The sequence below is a fragment of the Papaver somniferum genome, unplaced genomic scaffold, assembly GCF_003573695.1.
Source record: "Papaver somniferum cultivar HN1 unplaced genomic scaffold, ASM357369v1 unplaced-scaffold_125, whole genome shotgun sequence".
Taxonomy (NCBI): domain Eukaryota; kingdom Viridiplantae; phylum Streptophyta; class Magnoliopsida; order Ranunculales; family Papaveraceae; genus Papaver; species Papaver somniferum.
The window spans coordinates 7,552,623-7,565,951 of record NW_020621603.1 but is presented as its reverse complement, the minus strand read 5'-3'; the positions used below and the strand labels follow the sequence as shown (position 1 = coordinate 7,565,951).

The 13,329-nt window shown below is 35.3% G+C and overlaps 1 protein-coding gene across 1 annotated transcript; it reads right to left on the bottom strand.

The window, feature by feature from the left end:
* Positions 1-1,407: 1,407 nt before the first annotated feature.
* On the bottom strand, positions 1,408-2,613 carry LOC113331494 (glutathione S-transferase U17-like). The gene is made up of 2 exons (XM_026578204.1): positions 2,110-2,613; positions 1,408-2,018 (listed from the first exon to the last, which is right to left on the bottom strand). The coding sequence occupies exons 1-2, from the start codon at positions 2,437-2,439 to the stop codon at positions 1,647-1,649; spliced, it is 702 nt and encodes a 233-aa protein (XP_026433989.1). The 5' UTR covers positions 2,440-2,613; the 3' UTR covers positions 1,408-1,646.
* Between the last annotated feature and the right edge of the window lie 10,716 nt (positions 2,614-13,329).

Genomic DNA, 13,329 nt, shown 5'->3' with positions numbered 1-13,329 from the left:
TGTTAAAGTGGCATGTTCGGTTAGGAATAATTTTAAAAAAAGCTAGTTTTGTAACCGAACATTCTGAAACCAAGAACACGAAGAACACTTCGGTTATCACGAATTTAATTTTTCATAACCGAACTCCGAGTTCGGTTGGTTCGCAAAAAATTCTAAAACTAGTTACTAACCGAACTCTACCCGTAATACAAAAAAAAAAAAAAAATGTAACCGAACTGTGTTATTTTTCCTACTATGTTGAGTTATGATATATTCGAACTTTACCTACCTTGTTCGGTTGGTTCGCAAAAATTTCTAAAACTATCTAGTAACCGAACTCTACTTATATTCCAAAAAGAAATTGTTTTTCCAGTGTAACCGAACTGTGTTATTTTTCCTACTATGTTGAGTTTCAATTTAACCGAACTTGTTCCACTATGTTCGGTTTGTTCGCAAAAAATCTTGACAAACCGAACTCTTCACTAATTGCATACATGTGGAGTTCGGTTAGATATGTTGTTGGGTTAAAGTTTGCGAACCAACCGAACATTACTCTGTAAGTCCTATAAACAAAGTTCGGTAACCTGCGTGTATGGAAAAGGTAACCGAACAACTAAAAACCTCCATTAAAGAACGAGTTCGGTAACCTGCGTATATGGAAAAGGTAACCGAACTACACTTTCAGATGAGTTCGGTAACCTTCTTCACATAAGGTAACCGAACAAACCCAAATCTACCCTAAAAATTTACAATTTTTTGAAAATTTGGAGCAATTCAACCAACATTATCTAAGTTTGAAACATACCTGGGTACCCAAATACTCTTTCTTCGGTTGTGGTTGGTAAAATCCTTTGTTTTTCATGTTTTCCTTCTTCATCTTCTCCAACTTTACTCTCTCAATAATTCTGCTTCTTTTTAAAAAAAAAGCCATCTGATTTTTTAATCTCATTAATTATCTTTAACTTAATCATTTTACTAATCACTATGCTAACTATTATTAACACTAACTAACACTAACTAATTATTACCAAAAATTAATCAAAAGGGTAATTTAGGTATTAATATAAATATCTAGATAAGGGGTGACCTAAATTTACTTTTAATGTCTTTACCCAAAATAAAACCATGATCCCAAAATAACCATGGTCCCCAAAAAACCGTTCATTCCTTAACGTATGTTGTTACTGGTCCAGCCCTTTTCTTTTTACAGATCTTGTCTTGTAATGTAAACTGCGGCCCATATATGAAGAAACAGTCTACAATTACTTGTTTCATTGTTGCCCTTTGATCACTCCTTCCTCTCTATATTATGGACCTACGGTTATCACAGGCTGTACGCACTTCGCTACATGTACAACGCAATTGTATTATAGACTGTTGAAGTTCAACCACATGTACAGTTTATTGTACTAGACTAGTGGGTAGAAGTTCATCGCATGCCAGGAGCGCATTAATTTTCTTCGATAACACAGTGTTTTCTACTCCATTAAACAGTACATACTACTGGAGTAAAATTTATTACTAGTAAAAACTCAATTAGACCATTACTACAGTTACTGTTCTTAATCATTACTACAAACAGTTCTTAAGCAGTGCTACACACAACACTGAAAAAAACAAACACAAAGCTTAAACATCTCTAAGATATTTCATTGTTAACAACTTTTCTAGTTTGAAGGAGGAGGCTTAGATCCAAAGATCTTCTTAGCAAACTCCATGAGGGCATCAGTTTCAGGCATAACAGATTTAACCGTCTCATCAGCACAAAATTTCTCAGCCCATTTTGTAAGCCCTGGAACTTTTTCTTCATCAAATAGTTTGATTCCGTTCATCTTCTCTGTAACTCTAATCCAGCCAACATAACACCCAAATGCAATATCGACATACCCAATTTTTTCTCCACCGAAAAAATCTTTTCCTTTACTAGTTTTCTGATAAGCTTCTTCAAGTATACCAAAAGCTGCAATCGCCTGTTCAATGGCTGCTTTTTTTTCTTCTGCATCCTTACTCTTTGCAATCCCCATTAAAGACGGAAAGAACTTGAACAAAAACCAACAAACTCCCAGTTTAGCAACACATTAGAATAGTTTGAAATCAAAATAAAGTTATAGTTCTGGGAATGATTATTACCTTGTCATCAATGTAGGTTGCCCAGAAACGAGCAATGGAAGCATCATAAGGATCAGAAGGGATGATGGAATGACCAGCAGAAACCCAGACATCATCAATGTACTGAACAATGATCATTGATTCACAGATGGGTTTATCACCGTGAATCAAGACAGGCATCTTCTTGTAAATAGGATTTGATTTCAGAAGAAGTTCACTTTTGCTACCAAATGTCTCTTCAAGAAGATCATACTTGACTGATTTAATGTTGAGTGCAATTCTAGGCCTCATCACAAATGGACTTGGCCATCCACCTAAAATCTTCACCTCTTCACTTCCTGATCCTGCCATGACTAAACTTAGTGTTATTTTTGTGATGGAAGAAGAAAATTTTGATCTAGTTTTTCTTGCTTTCTCTTTGATTCTTGAACTGATATTTATGAACCCTGAAAGTGTGTGGTGAAAAAGTTCAGGGGTCTGTGTGGTTATAAATAGGGTTGAAATATGTAGTTGGAGTGTGAAAGGATGAACCGATGAAGTTGGACGGTGTGAACGCTCTAAATATAGGCTGAGGTATGAAGTGACGAACCACTGGACGAAAGTAGACATGGGACCGGACAACATTTTATCCTTTTTTAATCCAATGATTCTAACCGAACCAAAAAGCCACATGTAAACCGCACCTCACAAGGGACGGGTCCCACACCCTTCTCAAGTTAGCAGGGGCCCGTTGTGGGAAGATTTGTGAGATTTTGTATGGTTTTTCACAAGGTTCGTTAAAAAAATTTGTTTTTAATCACACATTTACAGTAAATTACCGGTTAGAATATAGAATACAGTGTTCTTTTATTATTTCTTGGATTATTTGAAAGTTATCAACAAAACCTTTTTTTTTATTGGTTGGTCTTTGATGTAGGACATCTACCTATTTTTTATTTTATCAATTATTATAATTGATCCCCTGCGTTTGTATCAATAATCATTGTTGATCTCTTGTGTCTGTTTTAGCTTACTTGCATTGTAAGTCCTTTACTTTCCTAATTTGGGTAGAATTTCCTTTTCTTTCTTTTAGTCGGTTCTTGTAGAACCTATATAAAGGTTATGCCTTCTTGTTTAGAGAAAACATTCAATTAATCAATCAATTATCAATATTATTATTATCATTATCAAACCCTAAAATCTTGATTCTAGAATCAGATTTTATTAAGTTTCTGACGGAACTTAAATTCTCTTCTCATCCCAGCAACTAGTTTTGCTTTCACCTCTATCAATCCTGATATGTGCTACATTAGTCTTTTAATGACTTGTGTATGTCACTTGATCCGATCTCTCCATGTTTTTTTACCTTTAGATTGGGGAAGTTGGTAGATTGGATGGCTGTAACTTTAAGTATTTGAGCCAAGGAACGTCATTGGTGACGGTGGGTACCATTGTTTGCCCGCCATCTAATTTCGCTAATAATATGAATGTTTTCAACTTCCAGAATGTTCTCGAGAATATCAACTTTTCGTCCATTTATTCCAATCTTGACCTCCACTAGACGGATGTGGATTTATCTGTTAATAATCTAGTATAAGAATAGACAAGGATGGAATCAAGAGATCTTTTTGTTTTTCTTCTTTTCTGAAATCAAAAATAAAAGTTCTTGTCTGGCGCGAAGAAAGAGATCTCAAAATTCTGAAAACTAAGTAAACCTTGATTTAAACTTTCCGTTAGAATCCGCAGCGAAAATTGAACTCCTAACCTATAATTTGGGAGTTCAATCTCTTACCAACTGGACTAATCCATGTTGAACAGTGTGTAAATTGCCGGCTACACAAAACCGTAAATAATACTAACTTTCATATTTTATTTATGATGAAGATAAATGTCACATACTTCCTCCGTACCTATTATATAGGCGGAATTTTAAATTTTGCTTGTACCACTACATAGGCGGATTATTATTTCCAAGGTGAATATTTTCATACATGCCCTTATTAATGGTACATAGATAATTTGGTTATTAATAAGACAAGGGGTAAAACATGAAAAAACATAAAAAATTATGAATCCAATGTGCTTTTCTTAATCTAAGAGAATTTTCTCTCACCGTCTATATACGCGATACGGGGAGTATTATTTTATTTTTGAAATAATGATCGCTAGAATTAGTTGGTTGTTTTAGTGAGTTGACGGTATTAACTTGATCTGACCACAAACGTCATTGATGACGCAGAGTACCACCGTCTAATATTCATAAGCCGCGCCTGTTCACAGGAACGGAAAAATTGTATAAAGGGCCAACTTTTTATTGACTAAAGCCTATGAAACGATCAGAAAACAAAAGGTCCAATTTTTTTTTTTTTGTAACCTGTTACGGGGTTGAAGGTTTTATTAGAGGGACTGAATCATGATAATAATGTCTTAGGGGGTGTCCTAATGGTAGCGTAAATTTTCAAAATTACCCTTTTAAATTTAAATGGCCTAATTTATAGATTTATATGAAAGACGGAATTATCCCCACTTTTAGAACTGTCTTCTTAATCTTCTTCAACTTCTCTTCACCTCCATAGCCAACTCCATTAAAGCTCGAAAAATGAACGTGAAAGTACAAATTCCAAATTTCTGGGTTCATGTGAGTTACGATTAATTTTAATTCAGTTACGAACCGTAACTGAAAATTTTGATGTTGTTACGGTTTGTTACACTTCAGTTACGAACCGTAAGTAACCTACGCTTGGTAATAAAATCTTCGAGACGAACCGTAGGTATTTCAAACCGACCGTAATTACACATTTCCAACCGTAGCAATCGTTTGAAAACATACTGAGTAATTTACGGTTCAAAAATAAAACAATAAACGAACCGTAAGAAGAGATACGGTTGGTACCGATTTTCAACTTACCAACCGTAAGTGTGTTACGGTTCGTATCGAATATTTGGTTACCAACCGTAACTGGTTCTACGATTGGGTTTCCCCAAATTGAACCAGTTACGGTTGGTAGTTCATCTTTTACGAACCGTAACTTAGGTTTACGGCTGGTTAAGTGTAAAATTCCAACCGTAATTAGCTCTGAAAATGTAAAAGTTTTGATTTTTTTTACGTATTTTGGATAATTTTGAGAAACAAGAAGCTAATTAGAACTAATTTAGAGGTATACTTGGTCATTTTCAGTCACTAGTTCTTCACTTTGTTGGTTAATTTCTTCAATCAAAAATTAGGGTTTCACAAATCTACACTTTTATTTTTTTAACTCTAAAACTAATCCGATTTTTTTTTGTTTTGTTTTAGAGTTAATATAAGTGAAATTTAATTAACAAAACTAAACTAGATTATCAGTCACTAAACTAGATTATCAACACTAAACTATGTAATGGTTGATTAGTCATTATATATTTTTTTTATAAAGGGCACTTGAAATTACTATGATAATGACCCTTTTTGTCCTATTAGATCAGCCCCTCTAATAAAACCTTCAGCCCCTATAACAGGTTACTTTTTTTTGGATAAGGTAGAATAGTGGTTCATGGAGATGATCTTATAACGTTACTATCGATCAAGAACCACTGAAATTCTTGTTCAATATGGTATTATAAAATAGGTGTGTGTGATAATAAAATCAAATCTCTTTTATCTTCACCGAATTTTGTTCGATAGTTACTTCTTTTTTATCTGGTTGTTCCTCTCTTTATGAAAAAACACAGTTTCAGTTTCAAATTTTTATCGAGTATATCATGATTTGATTTAATTTAGAGGGGTTTTCAAAAAAAAAATTGCTAGAAATAAAGAAATTCATTGATTAGATTAACAAAGTATTCAATATTCACCGTTAGATGAACTCCTGATTTAAGATTCAAGCTAATCCTGCTTTAAAATAAAGCAATCAATATCCACCATTAGATGGTCTTAGCTTATTACACACAAATGAAATATAACTTCATTTAGATATGGGTAACCGTACCTAAACATGTATATTGAGTTGGCTCAATAACAGTTAACCGAGGTTAGCCATATGAACACTTTTGTCTTAACCATATTCATTTAACACTTCTAGATCAAATATGATGATCAATCAATCATGAATCTAATTGTGTTTTAAATAGATTTGTTCAATTGTTCACTATCTCGTAGAAATATATATGAACCAATTGAAACAAAATCGGATTGATTCATAATTTTTGAAAAAGCGGGAGTCTAACAACCACACCCAATATTTCGTTCGGAAATCTGTATGGACTAACTCCAATATAATTCCAAGAGAATCAACTAGACAATCAGACTCAATCAAGGAAAAACATCCAAGAGTTATATCTCAATTTCTCAACACAATCTGCAATCGAACATATAGAAATCTGTGAGCCTGATTGATATGAGAAATAACTTGAACGGTGTCAAAAACCAATGTTCAAGTGTCAATCAATTTCAATCAACAATCGAAGGTCGGATTTATCAATTGATTAAACTATGCAGACCATATGATATTTCAATTATATAAAAATATAATGTGGAGAAGAAATAACACAGACACCAAAAGTTTTGTTAACGAGGAAACCGCAAATGCAGAAAAACCCCGGGACCAAGTTCAGATTTGAACACCACACTGTATTAAGCTGCTACAGACTCTAGCCTACTACAAGTTAACTTCAGACTGGAATATAATTGAGCCATAACCAATCTCACATTGATTAAGTTACAGTCGCGTTCCATACGCCTCTGAATCCCAGCAGGACACTACGCACTTGATTCCCTTAGATGATCTCACCCACAACTAAGAGTTGATACGACTCAAAGTCGAAGACTTGATAAACAAATTTGTCTCCCACAGAAAAGTCTATTCTGATAGATAAATCTGTCTCCCACAGAAATACCTATGAATTTTTTGTTCCGTCTTTTGATAAATCAAGGTGAACATGAACCAATTGATAATCCGGTCTTATATTCCCGAAGAACAGCCTAGAAATATCAATCACCTCACAATAACTTAACTACATGGTAGTAGAACAAGTTATTGTGAAATCACAAAGAATGAGACGAAGATCTTTGTGATTACTTTTTATATCTTACCTATCGGAGATAAATCTCGAGCAAATCTTAGAGAAGATAGTACTTAATACGATAGAACAAGTAAGATCAGAACACGCAACTACAGAGAAAATAGTTGGGTATGGCTTCAGAATCCCAATGAAGTCTTAAAGTCGTTAACCTATAATGGTTTTAGGAAAAACCTAGGTTTAAAGGAGAATCGACTCTAGTCGCAACTAGTATCACACAGGAGGTGTGTGGATTAGGTTTCCCAGTTGCTAGAGTTCTCCCTTATATATTCTTCAAATAAGGGTTTGTTAACTTTGAAACAAAGCAATCAATATTCATCATTAGATGAAAACCTGATTTAAGATTCAAGCTAAGTTTTCTTAAAACCAAAGCAATATCTCTCTACCTTTAGATGGTCTTAGCTTGTTATACACAAATGAAATATACCTTCATTTAGATATGAGTAACGTACCTAAACGTGTATATTGAGTTAGCTCAATAACAGTTAACCGAAGTTAGCCATATGAACACTTTTAAATTAACCACATTCATCTTAATACTTCAAGAAAAAAATAGGGGTCTAACAACCACACCCAATATTTCGTTCGGAAATCTGTATGGATATCTCCAATACAATTCCAAGAGAATCAACTAGACAGTCAAACTCAATTACGGAAAAGTATCCAAGAGTTATATCTCAATTTCTCAATGTAATCAGCAAATCAAACAGATAGAATCCGCGAGCCTGATTATTATGAGAAACGACTTGAACGGTACCAAAGACCAATGTTCAAGTGTCAATCAATTTCAATCAACAACCAAAGGTTGGATTTACCAATTGATTGAACTACGCATAACCTGTGATATTTCAATCATAGAAACAAATATAATGCGGAAAAGAAATAACACAGGCACCAAAAGTTTTGTTAACGGGAAACCGCGAGTGCAGAAAAACCCCGGGACCGAGTCCAGACTGAACACCACGATGTATTAAGCCGCTGCAGACTCTAGCCTACTACGAGTTAACTTCGAACTGGAATATAGTTGAGCCCTAACCAATCTCACACTGATTAAGGTACAGTCAGTTCCTTACAGCCCTGAATCCCAGCAGGACTCTACGCACTTGATTCCCTTAGCTGATCTCACCCGCAACTAAGAGTTGCTACGACCCAAAGTTGAAGACATATAAACAAATCTGTGTCCCACATAAATGTCTATTCTGATAGATAAATACGTCTCCCACAGAAAAACCGATGAAGTTTAGTTCCGTCTTATGATAAATCAAGGTGCACAGGAACCAATTAATAAGCCGGTCTTATATCCCCGAAGAACAGCCTAGAAATATCAATCACCTCACAATAACTTAACTATATGGTAGTAGAACAAGCTATTGTGGAATCACAAAGAATGATACAAAGAGCTTTGTGTTTACTTTTTATATCTTACCTATCGAGAGATAAATCTCGAGTCAATCTTAGAGAATATAGTACTCAATACGATAGAACAGGTAAGATCAGAATACACAATTACATAGAAAATAGTTGGATCTGGCTTCAGAATCCCGATGAAGTCTTTAAGTTGTTAACCTAAATGGTTTTAGAAAAAACCTAGGTTAATGGAGAACCGACTCTAGTACACAACTAGTATCACACAAGAGGTGTGGGGATTAGGTTTCCCAGTTGCTAGAGTTCTCCTTTATACAACTTTCAAATCAGGGTTTGCTTAGTTAGCTTAGAACCAAAGTATTGATTATTCACCGTTATATGAAATCCTGATTTAAGATAGAAACTAAGTTTTGCTTGGAACCAAACCAATATCTCTCCACAGTTAGATGGACTTAGATTATCACGCACAAATGAAGTATACTTCATTTAGATATGGGTAACCGTACCTAAACGTGTACATAAGGTTGGTTCAATAATAGTCAACCAAGGTTAGCCGTATGAACACTTTTGTCTAATCCACATTCATCTAACACATCTAGATCAAATATGATGATCAAAGATAATCAAAGGATCTAATTTTGCTCTTCATAGAGTTGTTCAATTGTTCATTATCTTATAGTAAAATACATGAACGAATCGAAGCAAAACCGGATTGATTTGGAAGAATCAATTCATGAACATTTAAGCCACGGTTTGCAAAGATTGCATTCCTTATGATATAAATGTATTTGTTCATGAGTATAAAATCATACTTTACCGATTTAAGAACTTTAACCACTTAAGTTTGCGAACGGGTATGCAAACTTAAGTTCCGGACATTGGTCACAAGCTAACAGTTTGCAAACGGGTACGCAAACTTTAGCTCCAGACGGAACTCAGTTCAAACCGTTTGCGAACGGGTACGCAAACTTGGTTCCCAGACTTCAATAGTTAAATCAGTTTGTGTACGGGTATGCAAACTTAAGTAACCTGACTTAAACAGTTGAATAAGTTTGCAAACGTGTATGCAAACTTCCGGTCCTGAATTTCATCAAAACAGTTCGTACACTAAGTACACAAACCGTAATGTATCCATACATGGGTTTTATATCTTAACTCCCATTTTAATCATTGAAACATTCTTAGAAGACGACAATGGATGTCTCGCACACATCATTAGATAATAAGTAGTTTCCAAGTGATCAAATGATCAATACGAAACTTTCCAAGTCGACATCAAATGACTGTCTCACACAAATCATGTAAGATGTTTCAAGGAAATTTCCACATGATCATCTTTTGACATAAAGTCAAGAATAATGATGAATGTAGCTAAGAAAAAAAGCTACCAACACGTATTTCGATAAATAGATATAAGCAAGTTATGCTCAGCTCGAAATATCAAATGTGTATAATACGAAAGACTATATCGTATACGACTTTTGTCTCAATAGGATATAAGTAAGAATAGAATAGACTTCTGAGGATAGATAAGTTTTAGTCTCCACATACCTTTTGTTGATGAAGTTCCTCCGAGTTCTTCAGTAGATCTTCGTCTTCAGTTGTAAGCCTCGTGAAGTCTAAAGGTCAACTATACAATCTATCCTAGTCTGAAACTCCTATAGATAGACTAGAATTCAAGACTATAGTTTTGATCAACTAAACTTGACAAACATGCTTGAGATACCAACGCTTGCGAGTTCGACCGAGCAATGCTCTAACAATCTCCCCTTTGTCAATTTTAGTGACAAAACTCAATACATATGGATTACAAAATAAATAAGACTTTGTAGCTTCTCATCCATCATGCTTGATTTCCTTGGTTCTTCAACATTACTTGAATTCTTTTCCGCTCCAAGTATTCCAGTGACTCTGAATGTGTTCGACCCAACATCATTGTTGTTGAAGATCCGTATTATCCTAATCCGAGACATAGCTATAAGTAGACTATAAATCAAGACTATAGTTTTGATCAACTGAACTTGACAAACAAGATTGAGATAGCAACGCTTGCGAGTTCGATTCGAGCAGTGCTCTAACACATTTCACAATCTCTGATCGAGCTTACACCTTGTCAGAGCATGTATGAATATGTGATTCGTAAAGCCTCTCAACTGAGCTTTCGACACTTCGCATATTTCATCAATACTTCTGTAAAGGAATCGATAATGATTGGACGGCTCCTATACATATTGCATGCTAGTATAGAGCGTTAACTTCTTCAGGATGACGTCTCAATGTTCCCTGACTATACAAAACTAATATTCAGAACGAGTATGATGTCTCTATCATATCATACCTCGATTCTCGAATAAAATCCCCTAGATATATTGCATGCTAGTATAGAGCAATTCATAGATTAATTCAAGCACAACATTCATCAATTGAATTCCTAGAAAATAATTTATTTCATCTCATTACTCCATTTCATGGATTATTTTCAGTTGAATTCCACGAGTTAGTAATAGATATTCACTTTTCGGGCATTTAGGCCAGTACCGAGTAAGCCCTGAGAAAATGATGCGAGTGTACTTAACAATAATTCACGAACGAGCACCCAAATATGCATGAGTGAGCACCCAAATGCATAAATGATCATTCAAAAATACAGACGAACGAGAAAACCTATGCAAAATAGGGAAGAAAAATAATAATAAAAATAAAAGAGAGGCGAGCACGGGACCGGGCCCACCGGCCGGCCGGGCATGCCGTCATGGATGGTCCCACGCCTCCCCTTTTATTTTTAAATCTTATTTTATTATTTTCCTTGTCTCATGAAAATTCCTTGTTTGAGAAAACTTCCTCGTTTGAGCAAAACTCCTAGTTTTTCCATATTTCCTCACACAATGAAAAATAATAACATAAAATAGGGAAGAGTGTCATGGGACCGGGCCTACTAGCCGACCGGCCATGCCTTAGTCGTGTCCGGTCCCACACTTTCCCAATTTTTTATTTTATTATTATTTCTTCTCTCATCTCATGAAATTCCCTCATTTGAGAAAAAACCTAAATTTTCCGTATTTCTTCAATTTTGCTCAAACTATCAAAATGCCAAAAAGTCAAATGGTCACACGACCATCCAGGCTTCGCATGGAAAATATTAAAATCATTTATTTTGATATTCTCAAAATATTGGTCGCACGAGCAAAGTTCTACTTGCTCATTCAAGCAAAATCGAGAGTTTCTGTCAAGATCAAACTCTTCTGAAAAACTAAAATATTGCTTGAACGCGCACCAGAAAAAACCATAGTTCTCAAGATTGGGTCACATAAAATATGATGACACGGGTATGCCACCTTGACCGACCAAGGTCGGCCTTTTGGCATGCAGAAGCCTGTCCCACACTCTATCATGATTTTGACCTAATTAATTTTCCATAATTCATATTGAGCTCAAACTCTTTCCAAACAACTTGGAATTTGATCAATCGATCATCAGTTGGTCCCACGACCACCAGTGTCGGTTTCATACCCTTTGGTTGGTCCTCTTCTCTCCATAATTAGGTTTTACCACCTAATGCTCAGACGAGCACTATTTTAATAATGATTAAACGAGCATTTAATCATCCTTTTCACATGGTCTACAAAGGACTTTGGTGCATGCTCATTCGAACACCTAGGCGCTACATGGTCGGCCCATCATCCCATGTTGTCGGTCCCTCTCTCACTCATTTGGTTGATTTTCAGTAAATCATCAATTGATCAACAATCGATCAAAATTAGGGTTTCAAACTAAATACTTTGCAAACCATAATTATGAGCAAGTTCAAATGCTAATAATTTTACGTTGGTCCAGCAATCAACATCTTTATTAATTATATAATATTCGATCCAGCTACAAGTATTTTTAGTTAATATTTTATTTGGTCCCGCTACCAATAATTCATGACGAGCAATATTGCTCAAACGACCAATATTTGCTTAAACTAGCAATATTTATTTTGCTCATTTATCAACACTAAATTGTTTAAGCTAGCGAAATACACGATCAACTTGGTTCAGAACTCATCGATTCAACTATCAATTGCTCGACTGAGCAATATTCCTCATGTTGATTCAACTATCAACATTCGAGAATTCTATTGATCCAACAATCAGTATTCTAATTTATATTTAATGTTTGGTCCTGTTGTCAACATTTTTCCTCGACCGAGCAACATAGTTCGAACGGACAACCATCCAATATTTCTGATCCCTACTTTGTCATCCGATCATTCATGATATATTAGATCATAAATGAGCATTTTGTATAATTCAACAATGTCTTTGATTTCCTGTCGAATACTCGACATACCCAAATAAGTCCTTGATCGAGCAATCTCATCGGACGCTCAAGCCAAATTATCAAAATATCATTATTACCTCGACTGGTAAAATGATATATCACAATTCATCAAGACTCAACGTCTTTCCATTATTGTGTCCCAGCAGACACCTTATGCTCAATCCATGAGTCTCAAAGCATACCACATTCTTTCATTATACTCGAGTCATCAAGGATAAGACTCATCGTCTAGTCAAGTCAACAACAAACTAATTAAATACATGTCTGCCTTGGAGACTCCACGTTCGTGAGACATCAATCACGTCACATGGTGGATAATCACTAGGGTTTTGGTCTGGCGGCCTACGACACGTGTGTACACCCACGATGAGAAATGTAAGTAAGTCGTGCAAGCGTTTGAGGAAGTTAGAAAAGTAGTGGATGGACAGTCAACCAAGTCTCCGCACGACATGGAACTCGTTTAGCCACGATTTCCCACTTTCCCACACTTTCACTCCAGCAACCATCACACTTACTGGG

Bases quoted from the DNA above. Each gene is read 5' to 3' on its own strand.
- LOC113331494 (XM_026578204.1), bottom strand. From the start codon at position 2,439: ATGGCAGGATCAGGAAGTGAAGAGGTGAAGATTTTAGGTGGATGGCCA. The intron at 2,019-2,109 runs GTAATAATCATT...TTTTTGTTCAAG, and splicing joins CAACCTACATTGATGACAAG to TTCTTTCCGTCTTTAATGGG.